The following is a 26,157-nucleotide window of genomic DNA, read 5'->3' as shown; positions in this document are numbered from 1 at the left end:
TTAATAGTGACGTCATGGCGCTCTACGGGAGTAAGCCAGACGACGTGTAAAAGAAAAGCCATCACCATAGTTACATAGAAAACAAAACACATTTAAAGCACTATAAAAAGCAATCGAATTATCAAAGCAATAAAACAGATATAATCATATGAAAAAGTATCATATATTACAACTGGAGACATAGTGATGGATAGCAGAATGTATCAATGTAGCATAAGTTAATAGCGCATGTTGCGTATAAAGATCAATCACTATAGACCAAACGCTGATGTATGTATACATATATATGAAATCAGCAAATTAACTATTGATGGTAAGGACATTAATACCTGAATGTTCGTTCAAGCCTCTAGGGGCTAAGGTCCCCAATTTAAAAATCCAACGGGCCTCACACTGCACTAATTTTAAGCCACGGTTACCACCCCTCAACGACAGCGGTATGTGGTCAATCATCCGATATTTGAGTGTGGTCAGATTGTGTGCCGCTACTGCAAAGTGTCTTGCGACAGGCTGATCACTGGTACCCGATATCAGGGCGGCCTTAATAGCCGATCTATGGGCAGCCATTCTCTCTTTAAATGTACGTTCTGTCTTGCCTATGTATGATAGGCCACATGGGCAAATGATCTGATAAACTGTAAATTTCGAATTGCAGGTAAGTCTATGTTTAATATATAGTGTTTTGCCTGTCTGTGGGTGATAGAAAGTATCCCCTGGGATCAGAAATTTACATGTGACACAAGTACATCGGATACAACCAAATTTGCCTCTATATATATTAGGTACTGGCTCTGAAATATCTGATTTGACCAAAATATGATTACAAAAGGCCCTTCTTCAGACGGAATAGAAGAATGGGTGGCACACAGAGAGATTCGTCTACAGATTTCAACTCATCCACCAGCGACAACGAGAGGAATAATGCTTATACTAGTAACCGTGGACAAAGTGACCCTTTAGGGGTTACTACCCGAGCACAGTATTCCCGAGACGCCGAAAGTACACCAGGAGAGGTGGCCAAAGGAAAAGGCAGGGTTCGAGCCAAAAAGCAAACAAAGAAGAAAACCTGATTGTGAACCTATCATCATATGAGCTCTCCAAAACAGAGACTGATGTTCTATCTAGGGGTTTATCATTTGTACCTTCATCTAGATTTAACCCTCTAGATTGGAAAATTGAACAACACAGACCAATCGACAATTGAAATTAAATGAATTCTATGGCAAACATAAAGCTGCTAGTGCTACTGACCAGACTCAAGGGGACCCTGCTTTCAACTCGGAGATTCCCCCGCAATTATCTAAATTATTACCGAAATCTTCATTTGAGCCACAGTCATTCAACCCCTCTATTAAAACCTTCATGCGGTTACTAGAAGAGGATGTGGAGTCATCCATACAGAATATACAACCGAAACGACACAATTTAACCCTTGAAGAAAAGTTGGCGCTAGAGGACTTATCTAATAACAAAGAACTTGTATTTCGTCCTGCGGATAAGGGGGGTGCCCTGGTTATTCAGGACTTAATTAAATATAAAGAACAGGTGGCACTACATCTAAATGACTCGGCTACCTACCGGTTGCTACCACAAGATCCTTCTACTATATTTAAAATGGAACTTTCAAGGATCCTTAAGGAAGCCACGGATAATGGATTTATTTCTGACCAGCTTTATAAAGCCCTTTTACCTGCATTTCCTCTTGTCCCGTTATTTTACACTACCCCTAAGATACATAAATCTTTGGTTGACCCCCCGGGCAGACCTATTATCGCTGCCCGTGGTGGATTGTCCCAATTTGTTTCTGTCTATTTAGACAGTTTATTACAGCCATACATCAGAGTCCACCCTAGATACCTTTTGGACACTACTTCATTATTGATTAAATTATTAGCCTTGCCTAGGTTGGACTCGGATGTAGTTATGTTTACCATAGATGTAGCCAGCCTTTATACCGTCATACCCCATGATGTAGGTATGGCGGCAGTAGGCCGTTTCCTTAGAGGTCAAACCTCCTATAATGGGCCTGACATCTCTTTTGTGCTTAAATTATTGGAATTTGTCCTTACACGCAATTTTTTCTTGTACAATGGGTCGTTTTACCTCCAATTGGTTGGCTGTGCTATGGGGGCGGCGGTAGCCCCGTCATATGCCAACATCTTCATGTTTGAGATAGAGCAGTCTGTATTTTTTTCTGATCCATTGATTTCTAGCAGGATCCTCTTCTTTTGTCGCTATATTGACGACCTGCTAATTTTTTGGAAGGGGGAAAGCAATGATTTGGTTAATCATATTAACCTACATAATTCGGGCACCAGCCCGGTTAAATTTACCTTTACTTATAGCTCTGAGGTGGTCCAATTTTTGGATGTTGCTATCTCTATCCAGGATGGTGTGATTGCAACCAACCTGTACTCCAAAATAACTGACCGTAATAATTTGCTATTATCCAGTAGCTGTCACCCGGTTTCCCTTATCAAAGGGCTCCCATATTCCCAATTCATTCGAGCCAAACGCATTGCGTCTGATGCTAAGCAGGCGGAAATAGAGATTGACATTTTGTTTAATAAATTTTTGGAGCGTGGTTATGATTTTTCCCTTTTACAGCAAGCTAAAATTAAGGTACTTAATATTGAGCGAGAATCTTTACTTGTACCTAAAATTAAGAATGACAAGAAGATTTTGCCATGGGTCACTCAATTTACATCAGCCAGCTCAACTATTAATAAGATCTCTAAAAAATTGTGGCCTATTGTTAAATCTGACCCGGAATGCAATTTAACTGACACTAATCTATTGTCATGTTACAAGAGAGGTCGTAACCTACGTGACATTTTGGTCAAATCAGATATTTCAGAGCCAGTACCTAATATATATAGAGGCAAATTTGGTTGTATCCGATGTACTTGTGTCACATGTAAATTTCTGATCCCAGGGGATACTTTCTATCACCCACAGACAGGCAAAACACTATATATTAAACATAGACTTACCTGCAATTCGAAATTTACAGTTTATCAGATCATTTGCCCATGTGGCCTATCATACATAGGCAAGACAGAACGTACATTTAAAGAGAGAATGGCTGCCCATAGATCGGCTATTAAGGCCGCCCTGATATCGGGTACCAGTGATCAGCCTGTCGCAAGACACTTTGCAGTAGCGGCACACAATCTGACCACACTCAAATATCGGATGATTGACCACATACCGCTGTCGTTGAGGGGTGGTAACCGTGGCTTAAAATTAGTGCAGTGTGAGGCCCGTTGGATTTTTAAATTGGGGACCTTAGCCCCTAGAGGCTTGAACGAACATTCAGGTATTAATGTCCTTGCCATCAATAGTTAATTTGCTGATTTCATATATATGTATACATACATCAGCGTTTGGTCTATAGTGATTGATCTTTATACGCAACATGCGCTATTAACTTATGCTACATTGATACATTCTGCTATCCATCACTATGTCTCCAGTTGTAATATATGATACTTTTTCATATGATTATATCTGTTTTATTGCTTTGATAATTCGATTGCTTTTTATAGTGCTTTAAATGTGTTTTGTTTTCTATGTAACTATGGTGATGGCTTTTCTTTTGCACGTCGTCTGGCTTACTCCCGTAGAGCGCCATGACGTCACTATTAAGCGCGGTCGCCGGGTGTGCAGTCCCGTTACGGCGTCGGCGCCACGAGGTGATACCTTCTTTATAAGGTAAGAGATTTTAATCATTGTTGTACTACCTGATGAAAATGCCGTACGATTAAAGGCATTGAAACGTTGTGGTTATAATACGTGGTCGTGTGAAAATCATTGGAGTGCCGCACCCTCTCTGAGTATATGTTTACCCGTCTCGTGAGGGCACCCAGTGTGATTATTTATTCAGTGCTGTGCCGGACCCCTGCCTCATGTATATATATATATATATATATATATATATACTCCTTGAAAAATCACGGCACTGGAGACTAGTTACACAAAGAAGTAAGACTTGTATTGTCGGTAGACGCGACACACGTTTCGGAGCTACTGCTCCGTCCTCAATACCATACAAGATTAGAATATATATATATTTGTTTTTAATTTTACATTCTTAGTTTTACCATTTTATAATTTTCTTGACACATAAGAAACAAATGTGCCCAGGAGAAGGCATAGGTAGCGCATGAAGCAGAGAGATGAAGCACCTCCTACCCACTCTCAGTATCTAGACCACGGGTGGGGAACGTCCGGCCCGCGGGCCGTATATGGCCCGCAAAGACACTTTACCCGGCCCGCCCAGCCCGCTCATAGTACCGCAGCCGCAGGAGAGGAGTGAGGAGGGAGACATGGCATTTTAGCGACGCTGGGTAACTAGGCAACCGCACAGCATGCGTGCACGCGGGGGGTGGGGTGGGGCGGGCGTTCGGCGGTGAGAGGACGCATGGAGGAGGGACAATGAGAGGCCATCACCCAGCCTACTCATCTCTTTCCGCTCTTCCTGCGCAGGAGAATTGGGGGGGGAGCGCGGCTGAGACAACGAGCTGTGGCCGCGGTGAGGAGGGAGGTGGAGAGCAGAGAGCGGAGGGGGAGAACTACGGGGAGCTGGAGCGCAGAGACACTGCCACTATCACTGGGACTGAAAGATAAAAGGTGAATAAATTAAATATGGGGGAACTAACCTGATGTTGTGTGGGGGGTGGGGGGGAGAGCCTGTTGGTGTGCAAGGGGGATCATATTGCTGTGCAGAGGGGACCTTTTAATGTGCAGCAAGATAATGTTGATGTACAGGGGGGATGATGGTGTGCAGGGGATCATACTATGTTTTGTACTGTGTGGCGCAATGTGAATTTCGTCTCATACTGTGTGGCGCAATGTGGATTTCGGCTCATACTGTGTGGCGCAATGTGAATTACCTGCTCATACTGTGTGGCGCAATGTGAATTTCGGCTCATACTGTGTGGCGCAATGTGAATTTTGGCACATACTGTGTGGCGCAATGTGGATTTCGGCTCATACTGTGTGGCGCAATGTGAATTTCGGCTCATACTGTGTGGCGCAATGTGAATTTCGGCTCATACTGTGTGGCGCAATGTGAATTTCGGCTCATACTGTGTGGTGTAATGTGAATTTCGGCTCATACTGTGTGGCGTAATGTGAATTTGGCTCATACTGTGTGGCGTAATGTGAATTTGGCTCATACTGTGTGGCGTACCGGCCACTTATTATATTATCCCTTTATTATTTTGCTGCAACATAAAAAGACTGAGACACGCTGCCAGCACAGAGTGAGCCACACTGCCAGCACACAGATTGACGTGAAGTGGACCCATCCAGGCCCAAAAAGTGACCATCAGAAGCTATTCATCCCCTATCCTGCTGCCTGAAGACTGGGAAGGAGCTTGTGGGGTCTGAGGTAATGTGAATTCGGCTTATACTGTGTGCGCAATGTGAATTTGGCTCATACTGTGTGGCGCAATGTGAATTTGGCTAATACTGTGTGGGGTAATGTACATTTCGGCTCATACTATGTGGCATAATGTGAATTTGGTTCGTATTCTGTGGCGCAATGTGAATTTGGCTCATACTGTGTGGCGCAATGTGAATTTGGCTAATACTGTGTGGGGTAATGTACATTTCGGCTCTTAATGTGTGGGGTAATGTGAATTTGGCTAATACTGTGTGGGGTAATGTACATTTCGGCTCTTAATGTGTGGGGTAATGTGAATTTGGCTCATACTGTGTGGCATAATGTGAATTTGGCTCATACTGTGTGGCATAATGTGAATTTGGCTCATACTGTGTGGCATAATGTGAATTTGGCTCATACTGTGTGGCATAATGTGAATTTGGCTCATACTGTGTGGCATAATGTGAATTTGGCTCATACTGTGTGGCGCAATGTGAATGTCAGCTCATACTCAGTACCGGCCACTTATTATATTATCCCTCTGTCTACTTTGTAGCAACATAAATGGCGACTACACAGAAAAGAAAAGTTGATGCAGAGTGTCGATCTTTCCAAGAGAAATGGACAAACTAATATTTTTTTCTTGAAGTCAAAGGCAAACCTGTGTGCCTGGTTTGTGGCGATGCATTAGCAGTAATGAAAAAAGCCAATCTGGAGCGTCATTACAGCTCAAAACATGCTAAACTCAGTAAATTGAGTGGCCAAATGCATCTGGATAAAATCAATGCTCTTCAGCGGAGTTTGGAATCACAACAAGCCACTTTCACTAGGCCTCGTTGTGACAGAGACAACGTCATTCAGAAAAGTTATGTAGTGAGAGAGCTAATCGCAAAGAGGCTGAGGCCTCATGTAGAGGCAGATTTTGTGAAAGAGTGCATGGTGGCTGCAGCAGAGTTGTTAGCACCAGACAAAGTAAAATTGTTTCAGACTGTTAGTTTGTCCCGGAGAACCGTCTCCGATCGGATTACTGGAGATTTCCAATTTTTCTCTCTGGCTTGTGACGAGACAACGGACATAACAAATACTGCCCAACTGGCCATTTTTTCGTTCGTGGGATCACTGCAGAGTTTGATACGCGAGAAGAACTGCTGTCACTGGAAGCCATGCATGGCACTACAAGAGGTGAGGACTTATTTGAGAGACTTGTTTCATCAATGAAAAAACTTGAGCTAACATTTGAAAAGTTAAGTGGCCTTACTACAGATGGAGCTCCAGCCATGGTTGGCTCACAAAAAGGATTAATTGCATTTGTCAAGAAAGAACTGATTCTTCTCAGTCTTGATCCAAGTGATTTAATTATATGCCACTGCATCATACACCAAGAAAGTCTCTGCGCACAGTCGCTGCGGCTCAACATTGTGATGTCAACAGTAGTGTCATGCATAAATTTTGGCAAAAGCAGAGGGCTTAACAGCCGCCAGTTTAAGGAGTTACTGTATGGCCGTGACTCTGAGTACGGTGATCTTTTTTATCCCTGTGAAGTGCGGTGGCTGAGTCGCTGGAACATGCTTATGAGGTTTTACGAACTGCGGGATGAAGTCCAGCAGTTCATGGAGATGAAGGGAAAACCTGTAAGGGAACTTGATGATAGCAAATGGCTGTGTGATCTAGCATTCATGGTGGACATTACCAAGTACCTTTCTGAGATGAACGTCAAGCTGCAGGGCCCCAACCAGCTTCTCAGCTCCCTGCTTTCAAACGTGAAATCATTTGAAGCTAAATTAAGGCTGTGGAAAGTCCAACTCGAAAGGAATAACACAGTGCATTTCCCCACTCTGGAAGGACAAAAGCCTTGTACGACACTTGAATATGCTGGAGAATGTGCAAATTTAATTGAGGCATTTAATAAAAGATTCAAGGATGTGAAAAGTAAACAAATGGAATTGAACATCTTCGCTACACCATTCAATGTGGAACCAGCTGATGTGCCTGATAACCTACAACACGAAATCATCCAGCTACAAAGCGATGATAAGCTGAAAGCTAGGTAACAACTTCCCACTGCTTGAGTTCTATAAACGTTACATAAGCAATGATAAATTTCCCACTTTGAGGAGACATGCATTGAAATATGCATCTCTGTTTGGAACAACTTACATCTGTGAGCAGTTCTTTTCAAAACTTACCATTGCAAAGAGTCGACTGCGCTCCAGACTGACCGACGCAAACCTGGAAAACCAGTTGCAAGTAGCAACATCATCAGTACCAGCTAACATCAAAAGCCTGACCAAAGAGAAGCAGTTCCAACCATCACATTAAGGGTGAGTTAATTACATTTTTTACCAAATATAGCAGGCTAATTTTTAAGTTGATCATTTTTGTATGGCCCTCGAAGGATTTTATAAATATCCAAATGGCCCTTCGTAGAAAAAAGGTTCCTCACCCCTGATCTAGACTATAGGTTGACAATGAAAAGGTCGACAGTCATTAGGTCGACCACTAATGGTCGACATGCAGTAGGCCGCCATGGTCAATAGGTCGAAATGTAAAAGGTCGATAGTGCTTATGGTCTACAGGTACAAAAGGTTAACAGGTTCCAATTGTCGACACACATATGATCAACACAACTTTTTTTTTTTTTTTTAGCATTTTAATCAACTTTTTCATACTTTACCATCCACGTGGAGTACTATTGGGAATAGTGAAAATGGTGTGTCAACCTTTTTTGTGTCAACTTTTTGTCATGTTGACCATTTCATGTGTCGACTTTTGGCCCTGACAACCTTTACTACTGTTTACCCTTGTCATGTTGACCTAATTACCCTGTAGACCTTTTCCATGTTGACCTTCTGGGGCCGACCTATTGACTGTAGAACTTTTGCTTGTTAGATCTAATGATCCACACCGCCCACCCTCACTCCCTGTCCTCAGCTCACTCTCCCTTCCAGTCTTCTGCCCACTCTCCCTCCCTGTCCCCAGTTAATTTCCCTTCCAGTCTCCTGCTCACAGTCCCTCCCAGTCTCCTGTGTAACACCGCCGGGGTTGGTGGGGTAAGTCTAAGTTATTGAGTGATATCACAGGTGTTAGGTGGCTATGTGATGGACCTTTCCCCTGAAGTGTTGTTCCCCGTACCTAGTCTCATAGTAACGTGTACAGAGAGGTAGGAAAGATTGATACAAATCAGGAGTGAGTCAGCGGTTCCAGCAGGAAGTCTTTTTATTGATCTACAATGAACTCTGGATTTAGGATTAATGGTAAATTAAAGGACGTTGCTTTGGTTGTAAAAAAAAAAGCATCCAATATGCAAAAGACAGGCAGTCAGAATCACAGAATAAGAAGAAGAAGAATTGGAATTAGAATGAGAAACATTTGGAACCACAAAATTAACATAAAATCATTGAAATCCTGAAATCACATCAGACACTGCATTCCATTCTACAATGTGATAAGGATAATAATGACAATGCATTCAGTTATTCTAAATACTGACTTTATACCTCTACCTAGCCAAGGTAACAATTATCCTCACGGGCAAATATCGTTGGAGCTCTTATTAAAGTCTGCTGTGCCACAGCATGTCAATGAGGGAATGGGCACACAGTTACTGGGGGGATCCTGGGATAGAAAATGTCAATGTTACTCAGTTCTTTATTGCAAAGAGTATGTAACTAGCAAAGGAATAGCAATGTCTCCAGACAAAGGTGGTCATTCGGACCCGATCGCATGCTGCATTTTTTCGCAGCCATGCGATCGGGTCTGTACTGCGCATGTATGTGACCCGCAATGCGCAGGCGCGTCGGTCTGCACCGATGGCTGGCGACGTGCAGCGACAAATCGAATGAAGAAAGCGATCTCACCATTTTCTGGGAGTGTCCGTAAAAACGCAGGCATGCCCAGCCGTTCCAGAGGAGGATTCCTGATGGTACCAGCGGCCCGGATTGTCGCAGCAGCTGAGTAAGTCCTGGGCTGTGCAGAAACTGCACAAACTTTGTGCACACTTGCCTTTGTCTGGCTGTCAGTTTCAAACACTACTCACTCAGACCCAGGAAACGGAGTTTCAGGCTAACTGCTCTTGCTGTAATGGCTCCTCACTCCCTCTCAAGATGGCTGCGCCATCAACACCTTCCAATAGGCCTGGCGGCGTCTCAACACGCTCTGGCAACACTCCACTGCTCTTCCTTATCAGCACTGCTCTCACTGCCCAGTGTCCCTAAGCTGTCGCCAACATACAGCTCCTGCTCTGCTCCGCGTTCTTCCGAATGCCAAAACACACCACTTTCTCCACTTTCTTCTTCCCAGCACTCTCTGCTTCTCCCATCAGTCTCTCACCAATCAGCTCTCCCTCCTGAGGCCACGTGACCAGACCCCAGGGCTGCAGTTAACTCTTCCTGCCCCAGTATTTCTCCTGCTTCTGTGGAGCAACAGCAAACGTTCTTAAAGGCGCATACACACCAAGTTCCGAGGTGCAACACCTGCACAGTATCCTTCTCAGTCTCTCGACCAGTCTATGGCACAGTCTCCCATCTAGACTCCACACCTGTCTCCCTTTCATTCTTCCATCCAGACTCCACACCAGTCTCCCTCCCTGTCTACAACCCAAACTCCAGACCTGTCACACACCCAGTCTCCCACCCGGTCTGCCCCCAGTCTCCATGCATAATCTCCCCCCAATCCAACCTCCAATCCTATCCTCCATTCACTTTTTAGCCTTGCCTCCACTTCTGGCCCCCATGGTTACAGCTCATGATGCAGCCGGGGTTGCTGCATCCTGTAAATGTACAGTACATTTCTTCTACTGTGCTCTATACATAATTTATCCTACAGTACGGGGGTAAGAGTGTACTCCTAAAATAAGTGTGTCTTAGGGTAGCAAATGTTATACAGGTTGAGTATCCCATATCCAAATATTCCGAAATACAGACTTTTTTGAGTGAGACTGAGATAGTGAAACCTTTGTTTTTTGATGACTCAATGTACACAAACTTTGTTTAATACACAAAGTTATTAAAAATATTGTATTTAATGACCTTCAGGCTGTGTGTATAAGGTGTATATGAAACATAAATGAATTGTGTGAATGTAGACACACTTTGTTTAATGCACAAAGTTATAATAAATATTGCCTTCAGGTTGTGTGTATAAGGTGTATATGTAACATAAATACATTCTGTGCTTAGATTTAGGTCCTATCACCATGATATCTCATTATGGTGTGCAATTATCCAAAATACGGAAAAATCCGATATCCAAAATACCTCTGGTCCCAAGCATTTTGGATAAGGGATATTCAACCTGTATCTCTATTATTGTATGTAGTTTGCAATTATGACAAACCATTTTAGAAATATTCTATTGGATGTGATTAGCCACTTAGGCAGTACACCGCCTCAGCCCAAAATATTTGTTACATCACACAGCTCTATATAATGGGGTCTTTATTTTGCTAATAGGCACTAAGACATCTGTATTGGCCCTTTTTCGTGTGTGTTGGAGGAGAAGAAATCATTTCTGACTTTGCTGCTCCCCTTTGGCAGGTAAAAAATAATGGCAGCTGTAGATGTTATTATGCAGCTAGGAAAACAAACACTCTGTTTTTTATATTAGCTCAAGCCTCCCTCCCCACAGATCTCTATGTTTGATGTTAGTTTAATACTAAAAGATGTTTCCGCTAATATATTTTTCTTTACTTTTAAAGCTCTGTAGGAAAAAAAGTGGCCAGAATGGGCAGTTGGAAAATCTATTCCAACAGAAGGTGCATTCTTCAGAATCTAAAGTGTAAGAGACTGAAATACACTATTGTGTTGTATTTTTTTTTTTTAGAGAATTGGGTCTTTTTACACATCCTATGAGTACTTCAATTGTATTTATTACTCTAGGCACAAGGGCAGAGACATTTTCAACCATTGTTTTATTTATTTTTCATGTATACTGGAATAGGCATGTGTATGGGGTGTGCAGGATGTTCACCCGCCCCAAACCATACCTAAAGCCTCTTCTGCCCACACTTTTTGGAAATATATGCAAATTGAGATCTCTGTACTTCTGTTATCATGCGGTATCAAATCTCATTGATGTTTTTTTGCAAGAGTGCTGGGGGAATATAAATATATATATATATATATATATATATATATATATATATATTATTTTTTAAAAAATTTTTTTTTCTTGTCTAGATTAAGCCCTTCCTTTCATATACCTGTGAAGGGCCATTACATTGATTGATTGATTGATTGATTGATTGATTGATTGATTGAGTAACCACTATTTTATATTACTGTTCTGAAAGGCATGGATGAGATGAGCATTTGGAGTGTGTGCTGGTCCTTGTAGTGCCGTTTTGTGGATTTTTGGGTGTCTTCAAGTGAGTTGGCTCCTCAATTTAAATATAATAATATGTGTGCTATTATCATGTAGCATAACAATATGCAATTATATGACCCAAATTGGGTGCTATTATCACATAGAGGTAGGGACCGCCAGAGACACCTTGACTCGACCTGGTAGCTTACATATATTTTTGCACATATATGCAAACTGAGATCTCTGTATTTTTATTATCACGTAGTATTCAAATCTTATTGCTGTTCCTTTGCAGTGTTCTGAGGGAATATTTTTCCTTTTTTTTTTCTTGACTAGATTAACCCTTCACTTTCAGGCACCTGTGAATGACCATTAAATTGATTGATTTAGCAGCGACCATGTTATATTCCTTCCCACACTTCATCCTGCTCCCTTGGAAGAGGCAGCCTCTTTCAGAATCCAAGATGGCCGAAGTGAACCTTCTCAATCCAGATAAAGCAGTTTATTGCCCATCATGGATTCAAAACAATACTGCCTCTTCCCTGGGAGCTCGCTGACATGCAAGGAGGTGACAACAGCAGGGACCCCCTTCAGGCTGCCAGCCAGGTGAATATTCTATGTCCCAGAGGTTAGGGTCGCACACCCCTTAACTGGCACCTGTGTGCTTATGTATGCTGGTCAGATAGACCTGCAATGTTTTTCATTGTAGCTGTCTGAATGCAATGTAACTGAACCTGTACAACAGCTGTTCAGTGTCCACGTCCCCTTTTTGCCATATTACAATTCAAATGCTGCAAAAGTCTCTAATTTCTCCAAGACATATAAATCTGCATTATGACATGCTTGAACTCGTCTCTAGTTCCTACCTTGTCCAGTCCTGCAGCTGGCTGATGATAACTGAGGAAGCTACTGTAAATTAAGACTAACACTACTGTTCAGAGTCCGTCTACAATTAGCTGAGTGGTGAAGTAATGGCATGACAGCCTTGCTGTCTAGTGATGTTCTCCATACTGTATGACTCATTACTAACATTACATGTATCTGTAAAATTTGCACTAAACCATAGAAACTAGACACTTCCTTCTTTGTTTGACCTGCACTGTATATAGAAAAGCTAACCAGTCATTTTCTGATTTGTACCCTATATGAAGAAATGTTAATTGTTGATTGGCAGCTGTGATTCAATGCAAATCGTGCAGCTAAATGTAATCTCAGGAAGTGTATCCCCGTTTGTTAGAATTAAGTACATAACTTGGACTTTGTTCATATAGTATGCACTCCACTATTAAAGAACAGAAAACTATTTACATTAGTCACTAAATAAATTGTTATGCATACACGTTGTTGAGCACCCACAACTTATGTACGTACAGTACTTACCATGGCTAAATTGAGAACAGAAAATACTCATTATTCTACAGTTTATTAAACCATATTCCTATCGATTTCCCCACATTAGCAATATTACATTGATGAACTATGCAGAATGATAATCAGATTTTCATGAATATCAGTTCATATGGATTATACATGGTATGGCAGTGTTTCTCAAACCCAGTCCTCATGGAACCCTGACAGTGCATGCTTTGTAGATCATCTTGCTGGAGCCAAGGTGTGTTAATTGGCTTACTGTACACAGTACAGCTACAAGTGGTATTAAATGCAAATGTGTAAATGCATTAATAGACAAAGCATGTAGTTCATCCATTAACTTGGACACAATATTTTTTTGGCTACGAAAAATTGGATTTTGGGGGGCTATGCAATTAGCCCCTTTTTTGCTCCAAAAAATATCTATATTCGGGGAAAAGGACATAGAATTCGTGATAATTCACATACATATGTGTTTTTGCTGCCTTATGCATGAAAAAAATCCTATATAGCCGTCATTTTTTTCAGACCCTGCTGAGGCTCTGAAAAAAATCCATGATAAACTTCTGTGGCTGCCGCTTCTCGGCTAATTGTATCGCCCCGGGGGATCAATTAGCCCACAGTAAATTATCACGGACAATTGAATTCCCCACTTAATTTGTATGGGTAAATGATAAAGTACCAAACTTACATTTGCATTTCGTTGTATATTCCTGACACAATATAAGTGTTTCGTTATTATCTGTATGAAAGTAACATACACACACTGATGATACATCACTACTTCCTTTTTCAGTCGCCACAACACCAGCAATTGCTGTAATCTAAATAGAGACTCAAATCAACAGCCTTTTGCGCACCCCCATTTGCATTAACAACATTAAGAACTTTACTAAACTACATTACAAACCCAGACTGCAATAGCTTCTACTTATCTAACAGTACTTATCGTAATTGGGAGTGTAAGTAAAGGTGCATCAGCCTAAGACTGGTGAACAAAGCGTGATAGAGAAAGAACAGCTAGCACCTGGTACTGGGAACTGTATGCTTATATAAAGAAGTACTACCACGAAAGCCACACATGATAAGCCTTTCTGCAGGGACTAGTCATAAACAGAGACATTAGATTTTGAAATACTAAGGTCATCATAAAGATATGATCTGTTTTTTAGTTTTAAAATTGGATAATTACATAGAACACGCAAAAGTAATTAGGAAAATTTGACAGTTAAAACGCTACAGACAGTTGGTGTTGTGAAAGACTATATGTAACCGTTGAGTATTACAGTAACTCACAGGACTTTTAAAGCTTTGTTTAAAAGAAAACGTCCAAAATATAATTTGCTGTATCTTTCAAATATAGGGGGTCATTCCGAGTTGATCGTAGCTGTGCTAAATGCCTTTGTATTTGAGGAGTAAATCCCGGCCAGCGCAGCTCCTGCGACTGGCCGGGAGTTGCTTGTTGCTCCCGCTGGCCGCAGCGGCTGCTTGACACATCACGCGGCTGCCACGGCCCGCCCCCCCAACGGTCCGGCCACACCTGCTTTGGCCGGACCACTCCCCCTAAATGGCGGCTTAACGCCGCCGTTCAGCCCCCTCCCGCCTAGCGACCACCTCTGTCTCAGAGGTGTTCGCTAGGTAACGAAAGCAGTGAGCGATCGGGTCAGAATGACCCCCATAGTTTGTCAGTGGTGTCTGTACTCAGGGCCTCATTCAGGTTTGTTAGCAAACAAAAAAAGTAAGCAATTCGGCAAAACCATATTGCACTGCAGGTGGGGCTGATGTAAGTGCAGAGAGAGTTAGATTTGGGTGGGGTGTGTTCAAACTGAAATCTAACTTGCAGTGTAGAAATTAAGTAGACAATATTTACCCTGCACAGAAACAATATAACCCACCCAAATTTAAATCTTTCTGCACATGTTACACCTGCCCCACCTGAAGTGCAACATGGTTTCGCCGAATTGCTTACTTTTTTGGTTTGCTAACAAACCTGAATAACCCCCTCAGTACTAAACAAGCAAAAACCACGGTGTTGCAATTAGCCAACAACAAATTATATTATAAACATTTATATAATTAAAATGCAATAAGTAAAACAATTCTATTGTGACCGTGCATAATAAATTTACTAAAACTACTAAAATAAATATAAAGAAAAAAATCTAAAATACAAAATAAAAAGTAATACCACATAATAGCATAACCTAAATAAATTCACAATATGTAAATATTTGCAATGAAATAGACACTAGGGCCCTCATTCCGAGTTGTTCGCTCGCTAGCTGCTTTTAGCAGCATTGCACACGCTAGGCCGCCGCCCTCTGGGAGTGTATCTTAGCATAGCAGAATAGCGAACGAAAAATTAGCAAAACTGCTACTAAATAATTAATTACTAAATAATACTAAATAACGTAGGAACCTCACAGTTTCAAATCCCAGAGTTCCTACATTCTATCTTTTACCAAAAATACATAAAAACATTAAGAAACCACCAGGGAGACCCATTGTCTCAGGGAATGGGGGACTTCTGGAGATACCTAGCAAGTTCCTAGACCTACACCTTAGGGAACATGTCCTGACACTACCCTCTTATTTGAGAGATATGTCTGATCTGTTACGAAAATTGCATGATATCTGTTTGGACGGGGATTGCACTCTAGTTACCTTAGATGTAGAGGCCCTATACAGCAGTATCTCTCATCAACAAGGAGTACAAGCTACCAAGTTCTTTCTAGATATGAAAGAAAAGAACGACTTCAATTATTTTCTTTGTGAAATGCTAAGTTTTGTATTAAACAAAAATTTCTTTACATTTGGTGACCAATTTTTTCAACAAATCCGGGGAACAGCTATGGGAGCAGCCTGTGCTCCCACGTATGCTAACCTGTTCCTTGGCTGGTGGGAACAAATGATTGTGTTCAGTGACGACAATCAGGAATATACACAACACATCCTTAACTGGCTCAGATACATAGACGACATTCTGGTGATCTGGGACAGTAATGAACAGCTTTTACTTGACTTTATAAATCTTTTGAATGACAATAATCTTAACATCTTTTTGACCCATACAATAAGTAAGAATAAGGTATCCTTCTTAGATCTCAACATTTATAAGACAGACAACGGAACGCTGGCCACAGAGCTTTATCGAAAAGATACAGCCACTAATAGTATCCTATATCAGACAAGTTCACATTTTTCACCGACCATCGAGAATATTCCCAAAGGGGAATTTCTGAGACTTAGGCGCAATTGTACAGAAGACATCGTGTACAAACAAAAAAGTCAGGAACTTGCGACACGATTACAAGCCCGGGGCTACAGCAAACGTGCCCTGAATAGAGCTCAAACGTCTGTTCTTAAAACTAAAAAAGAGACACTTTGATCTTCCAAGACAAATTGAAGGATAAAGGGGATGACTCTCAAACTAGATTCGTGGGTACCTTTTGCCCAGAATGGGCCAAATAAAAAATGCAATCCAAAAACATCTACCAGTCTTGCACCTTGATGCAGACCTATCACCCCTATTGGATTCTACACTCCAAATGAGTTGGAGAAGATCGAACAATATGAAGGATATGCTTGTTCAGAGCCACTTTTCACGGGACCCTAATAAACCAAGAAACATAACAGGGTCCTTTCCCCGTGGGCAATGCAAAGCTTGCCCCCAGATTCTGATAACGGACCAAGTTAAAGACAGATTGGGACGAGATATCCCAATATGACATTTTTTCAATTGTGACACTCAAGGAATGGTCTAATTTGTAGCTGTAATCAACGCTACATTGGTATGACCACGAGGAAGTTCAAAACCAGAATTTTTGAACATATGGGAGCCATTAGATATGCCTCATCTGACTTGCTGAAAAGCAAAAAATTTACATCAGTAGCCAGGCATTTCCACGTCCAACATCAAGACTCTCCTTGTGAGCTGCGTGCATTTGGTCTCGATAGAGTCCACTTAGGCATACGTGGGGGAGACCTGAGCAAAGAACTCATTAAAAAAGAAAGTGAATGGACTTTCAAATTGGGAGGATTAAAACCATCAGGCCTAAATGAGTATATTAATTACAGTGTATTTTTATAAATACTTACCTCACACCTAGGCTTACTTAAGCCAGAGTGAGCCTTTGTCCCTGTGACACATGGGCCCCTTTTTTCACTCTTGCACTCATTGACATACATTTACTTTCACCGTTAGCACATTATTATGACCTATAATCACAATTTTAGCACTTTCATTACAATCACAACCCGTACATCAGACATCCTTTTTATTTTTATTATGATTTTCTTTAATTCACCTCATCTACACTCAGTATCACCACACCATTTATCACACTTCCCACACACCATTATCTTTATTATCACCAATTAGCACCTTGTCCATCTGCCCTCGTGCAGTTTCCTAGCACACCATCAGCAATTAATCCACACATTTCCCCATTAAGTCCATACACATGTATATGAGGTTGTTGTTTTTTTGGTGCGTGTCCATATATGAGTATATGGGCATGCACATATTGATATGGGCAGCACCCATGCATGTGCCCATACGTTATACACAATACATTAATACATCACTGTATCTCGTCTGATGGCATAACACGTTTTGGTATATTTTGGCATGATCATACGTATTGGCCTCAGTCACATTTCTTTCTATTAATAGTCACTCTCATTTTGGTCTTCCTTTAAAGCTAAACTTCCAATAATAACCAGGCATTAAAGACTCGATACCTGTCTATCAATTTCCTCCCAGTTTTTGTGGCTACACCCTTTCCTACAATTTAAATGAGACTAATTGATACAATATTGCAACACTGCTTAAATTAATCAGTTATTTGCACAAGATCTAATACTTAAACACAGTAGTGTATCTTATGTCCTCAAACTACCCACCTTTATCCATTATCATTCCCAATAAACCATATCATCATTACTATCCACTTTACTTCACCTGTATAATTTAAAAGCACTCATATTTTATTATTTGGTATTTTCAATTTTTTCCTGAAGATATAATTTATAGATATTTGCCTGCTCATCGCTTAATTTCTGTACCAAATTCATAGTATAATACCTGCTGGTATTATTACCCAATTTGAAGTACTTAGTACCTATATATATATATATATATATATATATATTTAAAAAAATTTGGTTCTGTTTTAAATCTTTGTCTTTTTCTTGTGTTTTTTTCCTTTTATGTGATATCACTCATGGGTTTCCCTGTCAAGCTCTGATTGAAAACAATTCATTGCTCATCAAGACCGTCAGAGTCTTAGGATCTCAGCAGTTAATGAAGGGACACACCCCTTCACTGACTGGATTTGAACCTGCTCTATTCACGTTAAAAACCTGTAGGGACCCAGTCCACAATAGGAAGTGATCAAGCCCGGCGGACGGGTGAAACGCGTCTTCAGACCTTGCTTCATTCTGGCTGACTGGAGTAGCAGACGTTCTCCTGTATCCACCCATGTCCTGTGCCTTTTCTGATATCCCTTCATTCGAGCTGACCGGAGCATCGGACGTCTTCCTTTCCCGTACCTGCGGTGGTCCTGTGCCTCCTCCGACATCCCTTCGTCTGGGCTGACCCGAGCAGCGGACGTCTTCCTGCACCTGCCTGTGTTCTTGCCAGGCCGGCGGCACCGCGCACTCCTTCATCGTTGGGGACGAGCTGCAGTGTGGAGGAAGGGGTCATCGTATCCTGACAGTTACCGCGGGTAATATCAATCCTTTACACTACCCGTCACGATCATTCTGTGGCCCGCACTAACTGGACATTTATTCATTAGCTCCTGCAAGCCATAGGCAGCGGTATATGTTATCTGCTACTTATTTAAAATTTATACGAATAGTATCTCAGAATTTAAGGTGCTTTTTCAGCCTTTACCATTTATCTAGTATCAGCAATATTTTTCCAATGCTTAATTAGCGATATATGCCAGTATTATACAGGTTGAGTATCCCATATCCAAATATTCCGAAATACGGAATATTCCGAAATACGGACTTTTTTGAGTGAGAGTGAAATAGTGAAACCTTTGTTTTTTGATGGCTCAATGTACACAAACTTTGTTTAATACACAAAGTTATTAAAAATATTGTATTAAATGTCCTTCAGGCTGTGTGTATATGGTGTATATGAAACATAATTGAATTGTGTGAATGTAGACACACTTTGTTTAATGCACAAAGTTATAAAAAATATTGGCTAAAATTACCTTCAGTCTGTGTGTATAAGGTGTATATGTAACATAAATGCATTCTGTGCTTAGATTTAGGTCCCATCACCATGATATCTCATTATGGTATGCAATTATTCCAAAATACGGAAAAATCCGATATCCAAAATACTTCCGGTCCCAAGCATTTTGGATAAGGGAGACTCAACCTGTACTTTCTTATTGATTTACACATGCATTGTGATATGGGTAGAAATTTATCCTGAACTCCCAGCCTGTATTTATAGCTTAAGGAATACCACCTGTGTACTTGTTACAAGATTACCCTTTTTACCTGGCCCTGCTTCTCTATCGCAGATAATTTCTTTGGATACATTGTATCCTTCATAGAGACTGCATTTAGCTTTGTGTCTATGATCAAACCAGCTTTTTTGTCTAGTGGTATTTTTTTCTGGATACATTGTACTCTTGCATTCTGTACTAGAAGAATACTATCACAGAGATTACATTTTGCCTTGTACCCAGCAACAATCCAGTTTAATTTCTTTACAGCATTTGTGGGAGACATTGTACTCTGCACCAGAAGAATACAAGCACAGAGATTACATTTTGCCTTGTACCTAGCAATAATCCATCTTATTTATCCAGTGGTAACGCTATTATCTGGCTTCACTTCAGCAATTGCAATAGATTGTATATTTCAATATATGCTCTTTGTTGATAGCCTTGAATAGTCCATCAGGATATATGCTCCTTATTAATAACCTCAATTAGTTCATCAGTACTGATACCTTTGTGTACTTTTTCTCTATTTTCTACCTACATCTAATTTCATGGACTCTCACCACTGATTCAGGGTTACACCCCTGTCTAACATTGGCAGCAGATCCATCTAGTTTCCTCTATCGGCTAATCTCTGTCATTTTCTTTTATACTATGTAATTTGTGAACTCTCATCAGTGATTCCAGAGCTTCCAATCACCGCTCACTCTCTCTACTATCATACCACACTGGAAACGCCCGATGCCGTCCGAAGTTGGAAGCTAATCAGTGTTGGGTTGGGTCAGTACTCAAGTGGGTGACCATAGAGGAAGACTCAGTTTAGTAGAGCACATGTTGGTTCCACATTCTCAGTGTCTAACACTGACAGCAGATTCACCCTGCCATCTTATTCCCTACTGTTCTTTTCTAATTGCATTAGCTGGTTATGTTAAGTATTTCCATTTACAATTATAAATAGTATTCAGGCTTTACATACTGTTCATTTTTGGCACTCACACAGGACAGGGATCCATTTGTTATTGGAACGTACAATTTAATATCTAAGTTAATTACTTACAACATTCAGATTTAACTCCGTCAGCCGGAATTTTATCATTCAATATCAGCAACTTTTGCTGTTTGATTATACTGTCTTTTTGACTGTTATTTCTTTCTTTAACCACTACTTATCTTATTTTTGTGATAATAAAAGTTGATTTTATATATTATATCTTATCTCATATATTCTATACATTGTTCAAAAAGAGTGCACCCACAAAAGAGTCTTCTTTTCTCCCTGTTGTCCAATGTGTATAAGGCTCTCTACTGTGTGGCGTACCGTGTTTAAGTTTTGCTACTGTGTGGCATATGGTGTATAAGGCTCTCTACTGTGTGGTGTAACGTGAATTGGGAATACTATTGTGTGGTGACACCCCTTGTTAGTGAGACAAACCATATTTTGGGGGATGCCATTTCCCTATTTTTAATATGGGATGGGGCCCAATGCATATTGTTGCACCTGGGCCCACTATTCTCTAGTTCCGCCACTGCGCCTGTCTGCCCAGGAAGACCACCGCACGTGTCCCTGCCCTCACCCTCTCTGTAACTCCCCCTCAACGTCCCTGTCCTCACCCTCCTTGTAACTCTCCCCTCAGCATCCCTGCCCTCACCCTCCCTGTAACTCTCCCTCAGCATCCCTGCCCTCACCCTCTCTGTAACTCTCCCTCAGCATCCCTGCCCTCACCCTCTCTCTAACTCCCCCTCCTTGTCCCTGCCCTCACCCGCCCTGTAACTCCCTGTCAGTGCCCATGCCTTCACTCTCCCTGTAACTCCCCATCAGCATCCCTGCCCTCACCCTCCCTGTAACCACCCTTCAACGTCCCTGCCCTCACCCTCCCTGTAACCACCCTTCAGCATCCCTGCCCTCACCCTCCCTGTAACCACCCTTCAGCGTCCCTGCCCTCGCCCTCCATGTAACCACCCTTCAGCGTCCCTGTCCTCACTCTCCCTGTAACCACCCTTCAGCGTCCCTGCCCTCACTCTCCCTGTAACCACCCTTCAGCGTCCCTGCCCTCGTCCTCCATGTAACCACCCTTCAGCGTCCCTGTCCTCACTCTCCCTGTAACCACCCTTCAGCGTCCCTGCCCTCACCCTCCATGTAACCACCCTTCAGCGTCCCTGCCCTCACCCTCCATGTAACAACCCTTCAGCGTCCCTGTCCTCACTCTCCCTGTAACCACTCTTCAGCGTCCCTGTCCTCACTCTCCCTGTAACCACCCATCAGCGTCCCTGCCCTCGCCCTCCATGTAACCACCCTTCAGCGTCCCTGCCCTCGCCCTCCCTGTAACCACCCTTCAGCGTCCCTGTCCTCACCCTCCCTGTAACCACCCTTCAGCATCCCTGCCCTCACCCTCCCTGTAACCACCCTTCAGCGTCCCTGCCCTCACCCTCCCTGTAACCACCCTTCAGCATCCCTGCCCTCACCGTCCATGTAACCACCCTTCAGCGTCCCTGTCCTCACTCTCCCTGTAACCACCCTTCAGCGTCCCTGCCCTCACCCTCCCTGTAACCACCCTTCAGCGTCCCTGCCCTCACCCTCCATGTAACCACCCTTCAGCGTCCCTGTCCTCACTCTCCCTGTAACCACCCTTCAGTGTCCCTGCCCTCGCCCTCCCTGTAACCACCCTTCAGCGTCCCTGCCCTCACCCTCCATGTAACCACCCTTCAGCGTCCCTGTCCTCACTCTCCCTGTAACCACCCTTCAGCGTCCCTGCCCTCACCCTCCCTGTAACCACCCTTCAGCATCCCTGCCCTCACTCTCCCTGTAACCACCCTTCAGCGTCCATGCCCTCGCCCTCCCTGTAACCACCCTTCAGCATCCCTGCCCTCACCCTCCCTGTAACTCCCTGTCACTGCCCCTGCCTTCACTCTCCCTGCAACTCACTGTCAGTGCCCTTGCCTTCACTCTCCCTGTAACTCACTGTCAGTGCCCCTGCCTTCACTCTCCCTGTAACTCACTGTCAGTGCCCTTGCCTTCACTCTCCCTGTAACTCACTGTCAGTGCCCCTGCCTTCACTCTCACTGTAACTCACTGTCAGTGCCCTTGCCTTCACTCTCCCTGTAACTCACTGTCACTGCCCCTGCCTTCACTCTATCTGTAACTCACTGTCAGTGCCCCTGCCTTCACTCTCCCTGTAACTCACTGTCAGTGCCCTTGCCTTCACTCTCCCTGTAACTCACTGTCAGTGCCCCTGCCTTCACTCTCCCTGTAACTCACAGTCAGTGCCCCTGCCTTCACTCTCCCTGCAACTCACTGTCAGTGCCCCTGCCTTCACTCTCCCTGTAACTCCCTGTCACTGCCCTTGCCTTCACTCTCCCTGTAACTCACTGTCAGTGCCCCTGCCTTCACTCTCCCTGTAACTCACTGTCAGTGCCCCTGCCTTCACTCTCCCTGTAACTTACTGTCAGTGCCCCTGCCTTCACTCTCCCTGTAACTCACTGTCAGTGCCCTTGCCTTCACTCTCCCTGTAACTCACTGTCACTGCCCCTGCCTTCACTCTCCCTGTAACTCACTGTCAGTGCCCCTGCCTTCACTCTCCCTGTAACTCACTGTCAGTGCCCTTGCCTTCACTCTCCCTGTAACTCACTGTCAGTGCCCCTGCCTTCACTCTCCCTGTAACTCACTGTCAGTGCCCCTGCCTTCACTCTCCCTGCAACTCACTGTCAGTGCCCTTGCCTTCACTCTCCCTGTAACTCACTGTCAGTGCCCTTGCCTTCACTCTCCCTGTAACTCACTGTCACTGCCCCTGCCTTCACTCTCCCTGTAACTCACTGTCAGTGCCCCTGCCTTCACTCTCCCTGTAACTCACTGTCAGTGCCCTTGCCTTCACTCTCCCTGTAACTCACTGTCACTGCCCCTGCCTTCACTCTCCCTGTAACTCACTGTCAGTGCCCCCTGCCTTCACTCTCCCTGTAACTCACTGTCAGTGCCCTTGCCTTCACTCTCCCTGTAACTCACTGTCAGTGCCCCTGCCTTCACTCTCCCTGTAACTCACTGTCAGTGCCCCTGCCTTCACTCTCCCTGCAACTCACTGTCAGTGCCCTTGCCTTCACTCTCCCTGTAACTCACTGTCAGTGCCCCTGCCTTCACTCTCCCTGTAACTCACTGTCAGTGCCCCTGCCTTCACTCTCCCTGTAACTCACTGTCAGTGCCCCTGCCTTCACTCTCCCTGTAACTCCCTGTCACTGCCCTTGCCTTCACTCTCCCTGTAACTCACTCTCAGTGCCCCTGCCTTCACTCTCCCTGTAACTCACTGTCAGTGCCCTTGCCTTCACTCTCCCTGTAAATCCCCCTCTTTTGTGACGCACACTGACCCTTTATGAGTTAAGGGAGGGAGGGTGCAATTTTATAGTTTGCAGGAGGGCGCCGAACACCCTAGCACCGGCCCTGGCCACACAGCCCCTTTTCTTTGCACTTTGGAGACAAGGCCAGAAATATATAGAAATGCCTCCAGTATAATAGAATTATAAAGTGATACCCCCAGTATAAAAGAAATATATAGTAATGCCCCAGTATAATAAATATATATGTATAGTAATGCCCAAAATGTAATAACAATATATAGTAATGCCTCCATTATAACAGGAAAATGTACTGTAGTAGTGCCCCTGGTATCATAGAAATATATAGTAATAATAATAGAAATACTGTATATAGTAGTGTCCACATTATATTAGACATTAATGACCCCACACAGTGAAGTCAGAGACATGCCCAGCAGCCCAGACTGTGAAGAACAAATGCCGCTTAGTAAACTGCCGATGCGTCACACGAGCTGAGTGAATAGAAACAGCTGCATTGCTGCTCCCAGCAACGGACACTGCGGGAAAGTGCAATCAGGCTCCTCTCTTCACGCCAGCCACAGCCGCCAGAGGAGGAAGCGTGATGTAATCTCATGACGTCACCGTTGTGCAGGGACGTGCGGTGAGCTAAAAGGCTAAGGAGGCACTAGCTAGCAATAGAGCCAGATTTACACACAAAATACGAGCCAAAGGGTACATCTGGGCATTATACACAGGTGCAGCAGCATAAACTCCTGGAAATTTGGTGAGGTTTGATCAGAGATGTGCAGAAAAGATAGGCAGGGGGAGGCACTGCCTCGCCTGCCATAGACTTTTTACTCCAGAGTTTTGGCTATAAAAATGTTTAGAATAATGCAAAGAAGATATTTCAAACATATTCTTTGTATTTTTCATATACTTTATACAATCAAAACTCTGGTACAAACGTAAGTATGACAGGAAAGGCTCTGCCTCACCTGCCTCACCCCACCGCACGCCACTGCCGTTGTGCTCCCAGTAACCCTGACAAAGTGGGAGACGCCGTCATGCTGCCATGCACCATGGTCTTGTCGCTTTGTGATGCATTATAATTGTGGTAATTGCGGTCATACCCGAGCATACCTGCATACTTGCACCACTGAAACCAGAAATAAAAATCCCCAATATCGTAAAATAAACATATAAAAAGAGTAATGAAGAAACCTCAAAGCGCAAAAAATGAGGGGGGTGGGGGGGGAGGTACCTAATGTAAATGACAAAACACTCTTTTGGTTTCAAACTGGATGGAGATGCAGCTGGTGCAACAAAATCAAGCGTTCCAATAGGTTCTATTGAAGGTCTTCATTGAAGGGGCAGCACAGATGGTGTAATGGTTAGCATTACTGCCTCACAGCGCTGTTGTCATGGGTTTGATTCCTACCATGGCCCTAACTTGTATATTCTCCCCGTACTTGCATGGGTTTCCTCCAGGTACTCCAGTGTCCTCTCACAATCCAAAAATATAATGGTAGGTTAATTGGCTTGCAACAAAATTAACCCTAGCGTGAATGTGTCTCCATGCACACGTGATAGGGAATACAGATTGTAAACTCCACTGGGGCAGGGACTGATGTGAATGACCAAATATTCTCTGCGGAATATGTGTGCACAATATAAATAACTGGTAATAAATACATAAATACAACATCATCCTATATTGGAGCTCCAGTTGGGGAATTTACCTCTGTGGACAGCATACATAAGACTTGTGGTCATACGGACTTATTCCTTGCAGTGCATTATGTCAGTGTGTTACAAATGATTTTAAATACATTTGTCTGATATTTTTTTGATATTATATTTGAAAATAAATTGGCATATATAAATGCATTTTATTTAGCGCTCCCTTGTGATATTATATATTTGTTTTTCATGTACTTTTGAGTATTGCAGAGTACTCTTCTGGGAGTTGCACTAAATCTAAATTTGCAGTGACCAATCGGTAAATATTTAAACATTTTTAGATCAGTGCATCTGATATTATTACAATTGTATTACTACAAATAGTTTTTTTCTATACCTATTTTAAATCTGGACCTGCATGCCTCTAGAGATGTCCTGAGAAAGTAATCTAAACTTTTATCTCTTACATTTCTGCAGTTATATTGTCATAGACACGACTATGCATTCTCATGATTATTGTCTTAGGCCACAAACTCTTTGCAACAAGTGAACTGTCATGCTATCCGCTGCATTTGCAACAAGTAACTAATTAGTTTCATCTTAGAGGATGTGGTTCTCTTTCATATTTTCCTGTCTTAA

General features: G+C 42.8%; 1 protein-coding gene and 1 pseudogene across 5 annotated transcripts in view; both read left to right on the top strand.

Annotated features, from left to right (window-relative positions):
* The window catches only part of LOC134969034 (general transcription factor II-I repeat domain-containing protein 2-like), a 473,133-nt gene that overhangs the window by 233,090 nt on the left and 213,886 nt on the right, over positions 1-26,157 (top strand). For all 5 annotated transcript variants that reach the window (XM_063944746.1, XM_063944745.1, XM_063944742.1 and 2 more), the window contains 4 exons: positions 5,244-5,395; positions 5,946-7,710; positions 10,840-10,923; positions 11,085-11,164. In XM_063944746.1, coding sequence (XP_063800816.1) covers positions 6,553-7,440 — 888 coding nt within the window. In that variant the 5' untranslated portion in view covers positions 5,244-5,395; positions 5,946-6,552 and the 3' untranslated portion in view covers positions 7,441-7,710; positions 10,840-10,923; positions 11,085-11,164. The remainder of the gene's footprint in view (positions 1-5,243; positions 5,396-5,945; positions 7,711-10,839; positions 10,924-11,084; positions 11,165-26,157) is intronic.
* On the top strand, positions 20,247-20,365 carry LOC134971488 (5S ribosomal RNA; annotated as a pseudogene).

The sequence above is a fragment of the Pseudophryne corroboree genome, chromosome 11 (assembly GCF_028390025.1).
Source record: "Pseudophryne corroboree isolate aPseCor3 chromosome 11, aPseCor3.hap2, whole genome shotgun sequence".
Lineage (NCBI taxonomy): Eukaryota > Metazoa > Chordata > Amphibia > Anura > Myobatrachidae > Pseudophryne > Pseudophryne corroboree.
The sequence above is the reverse complement of the archived record's forward strand: the minus strand, read 5'-3'. Positions and strand labels throughout refer to the sequence as shown.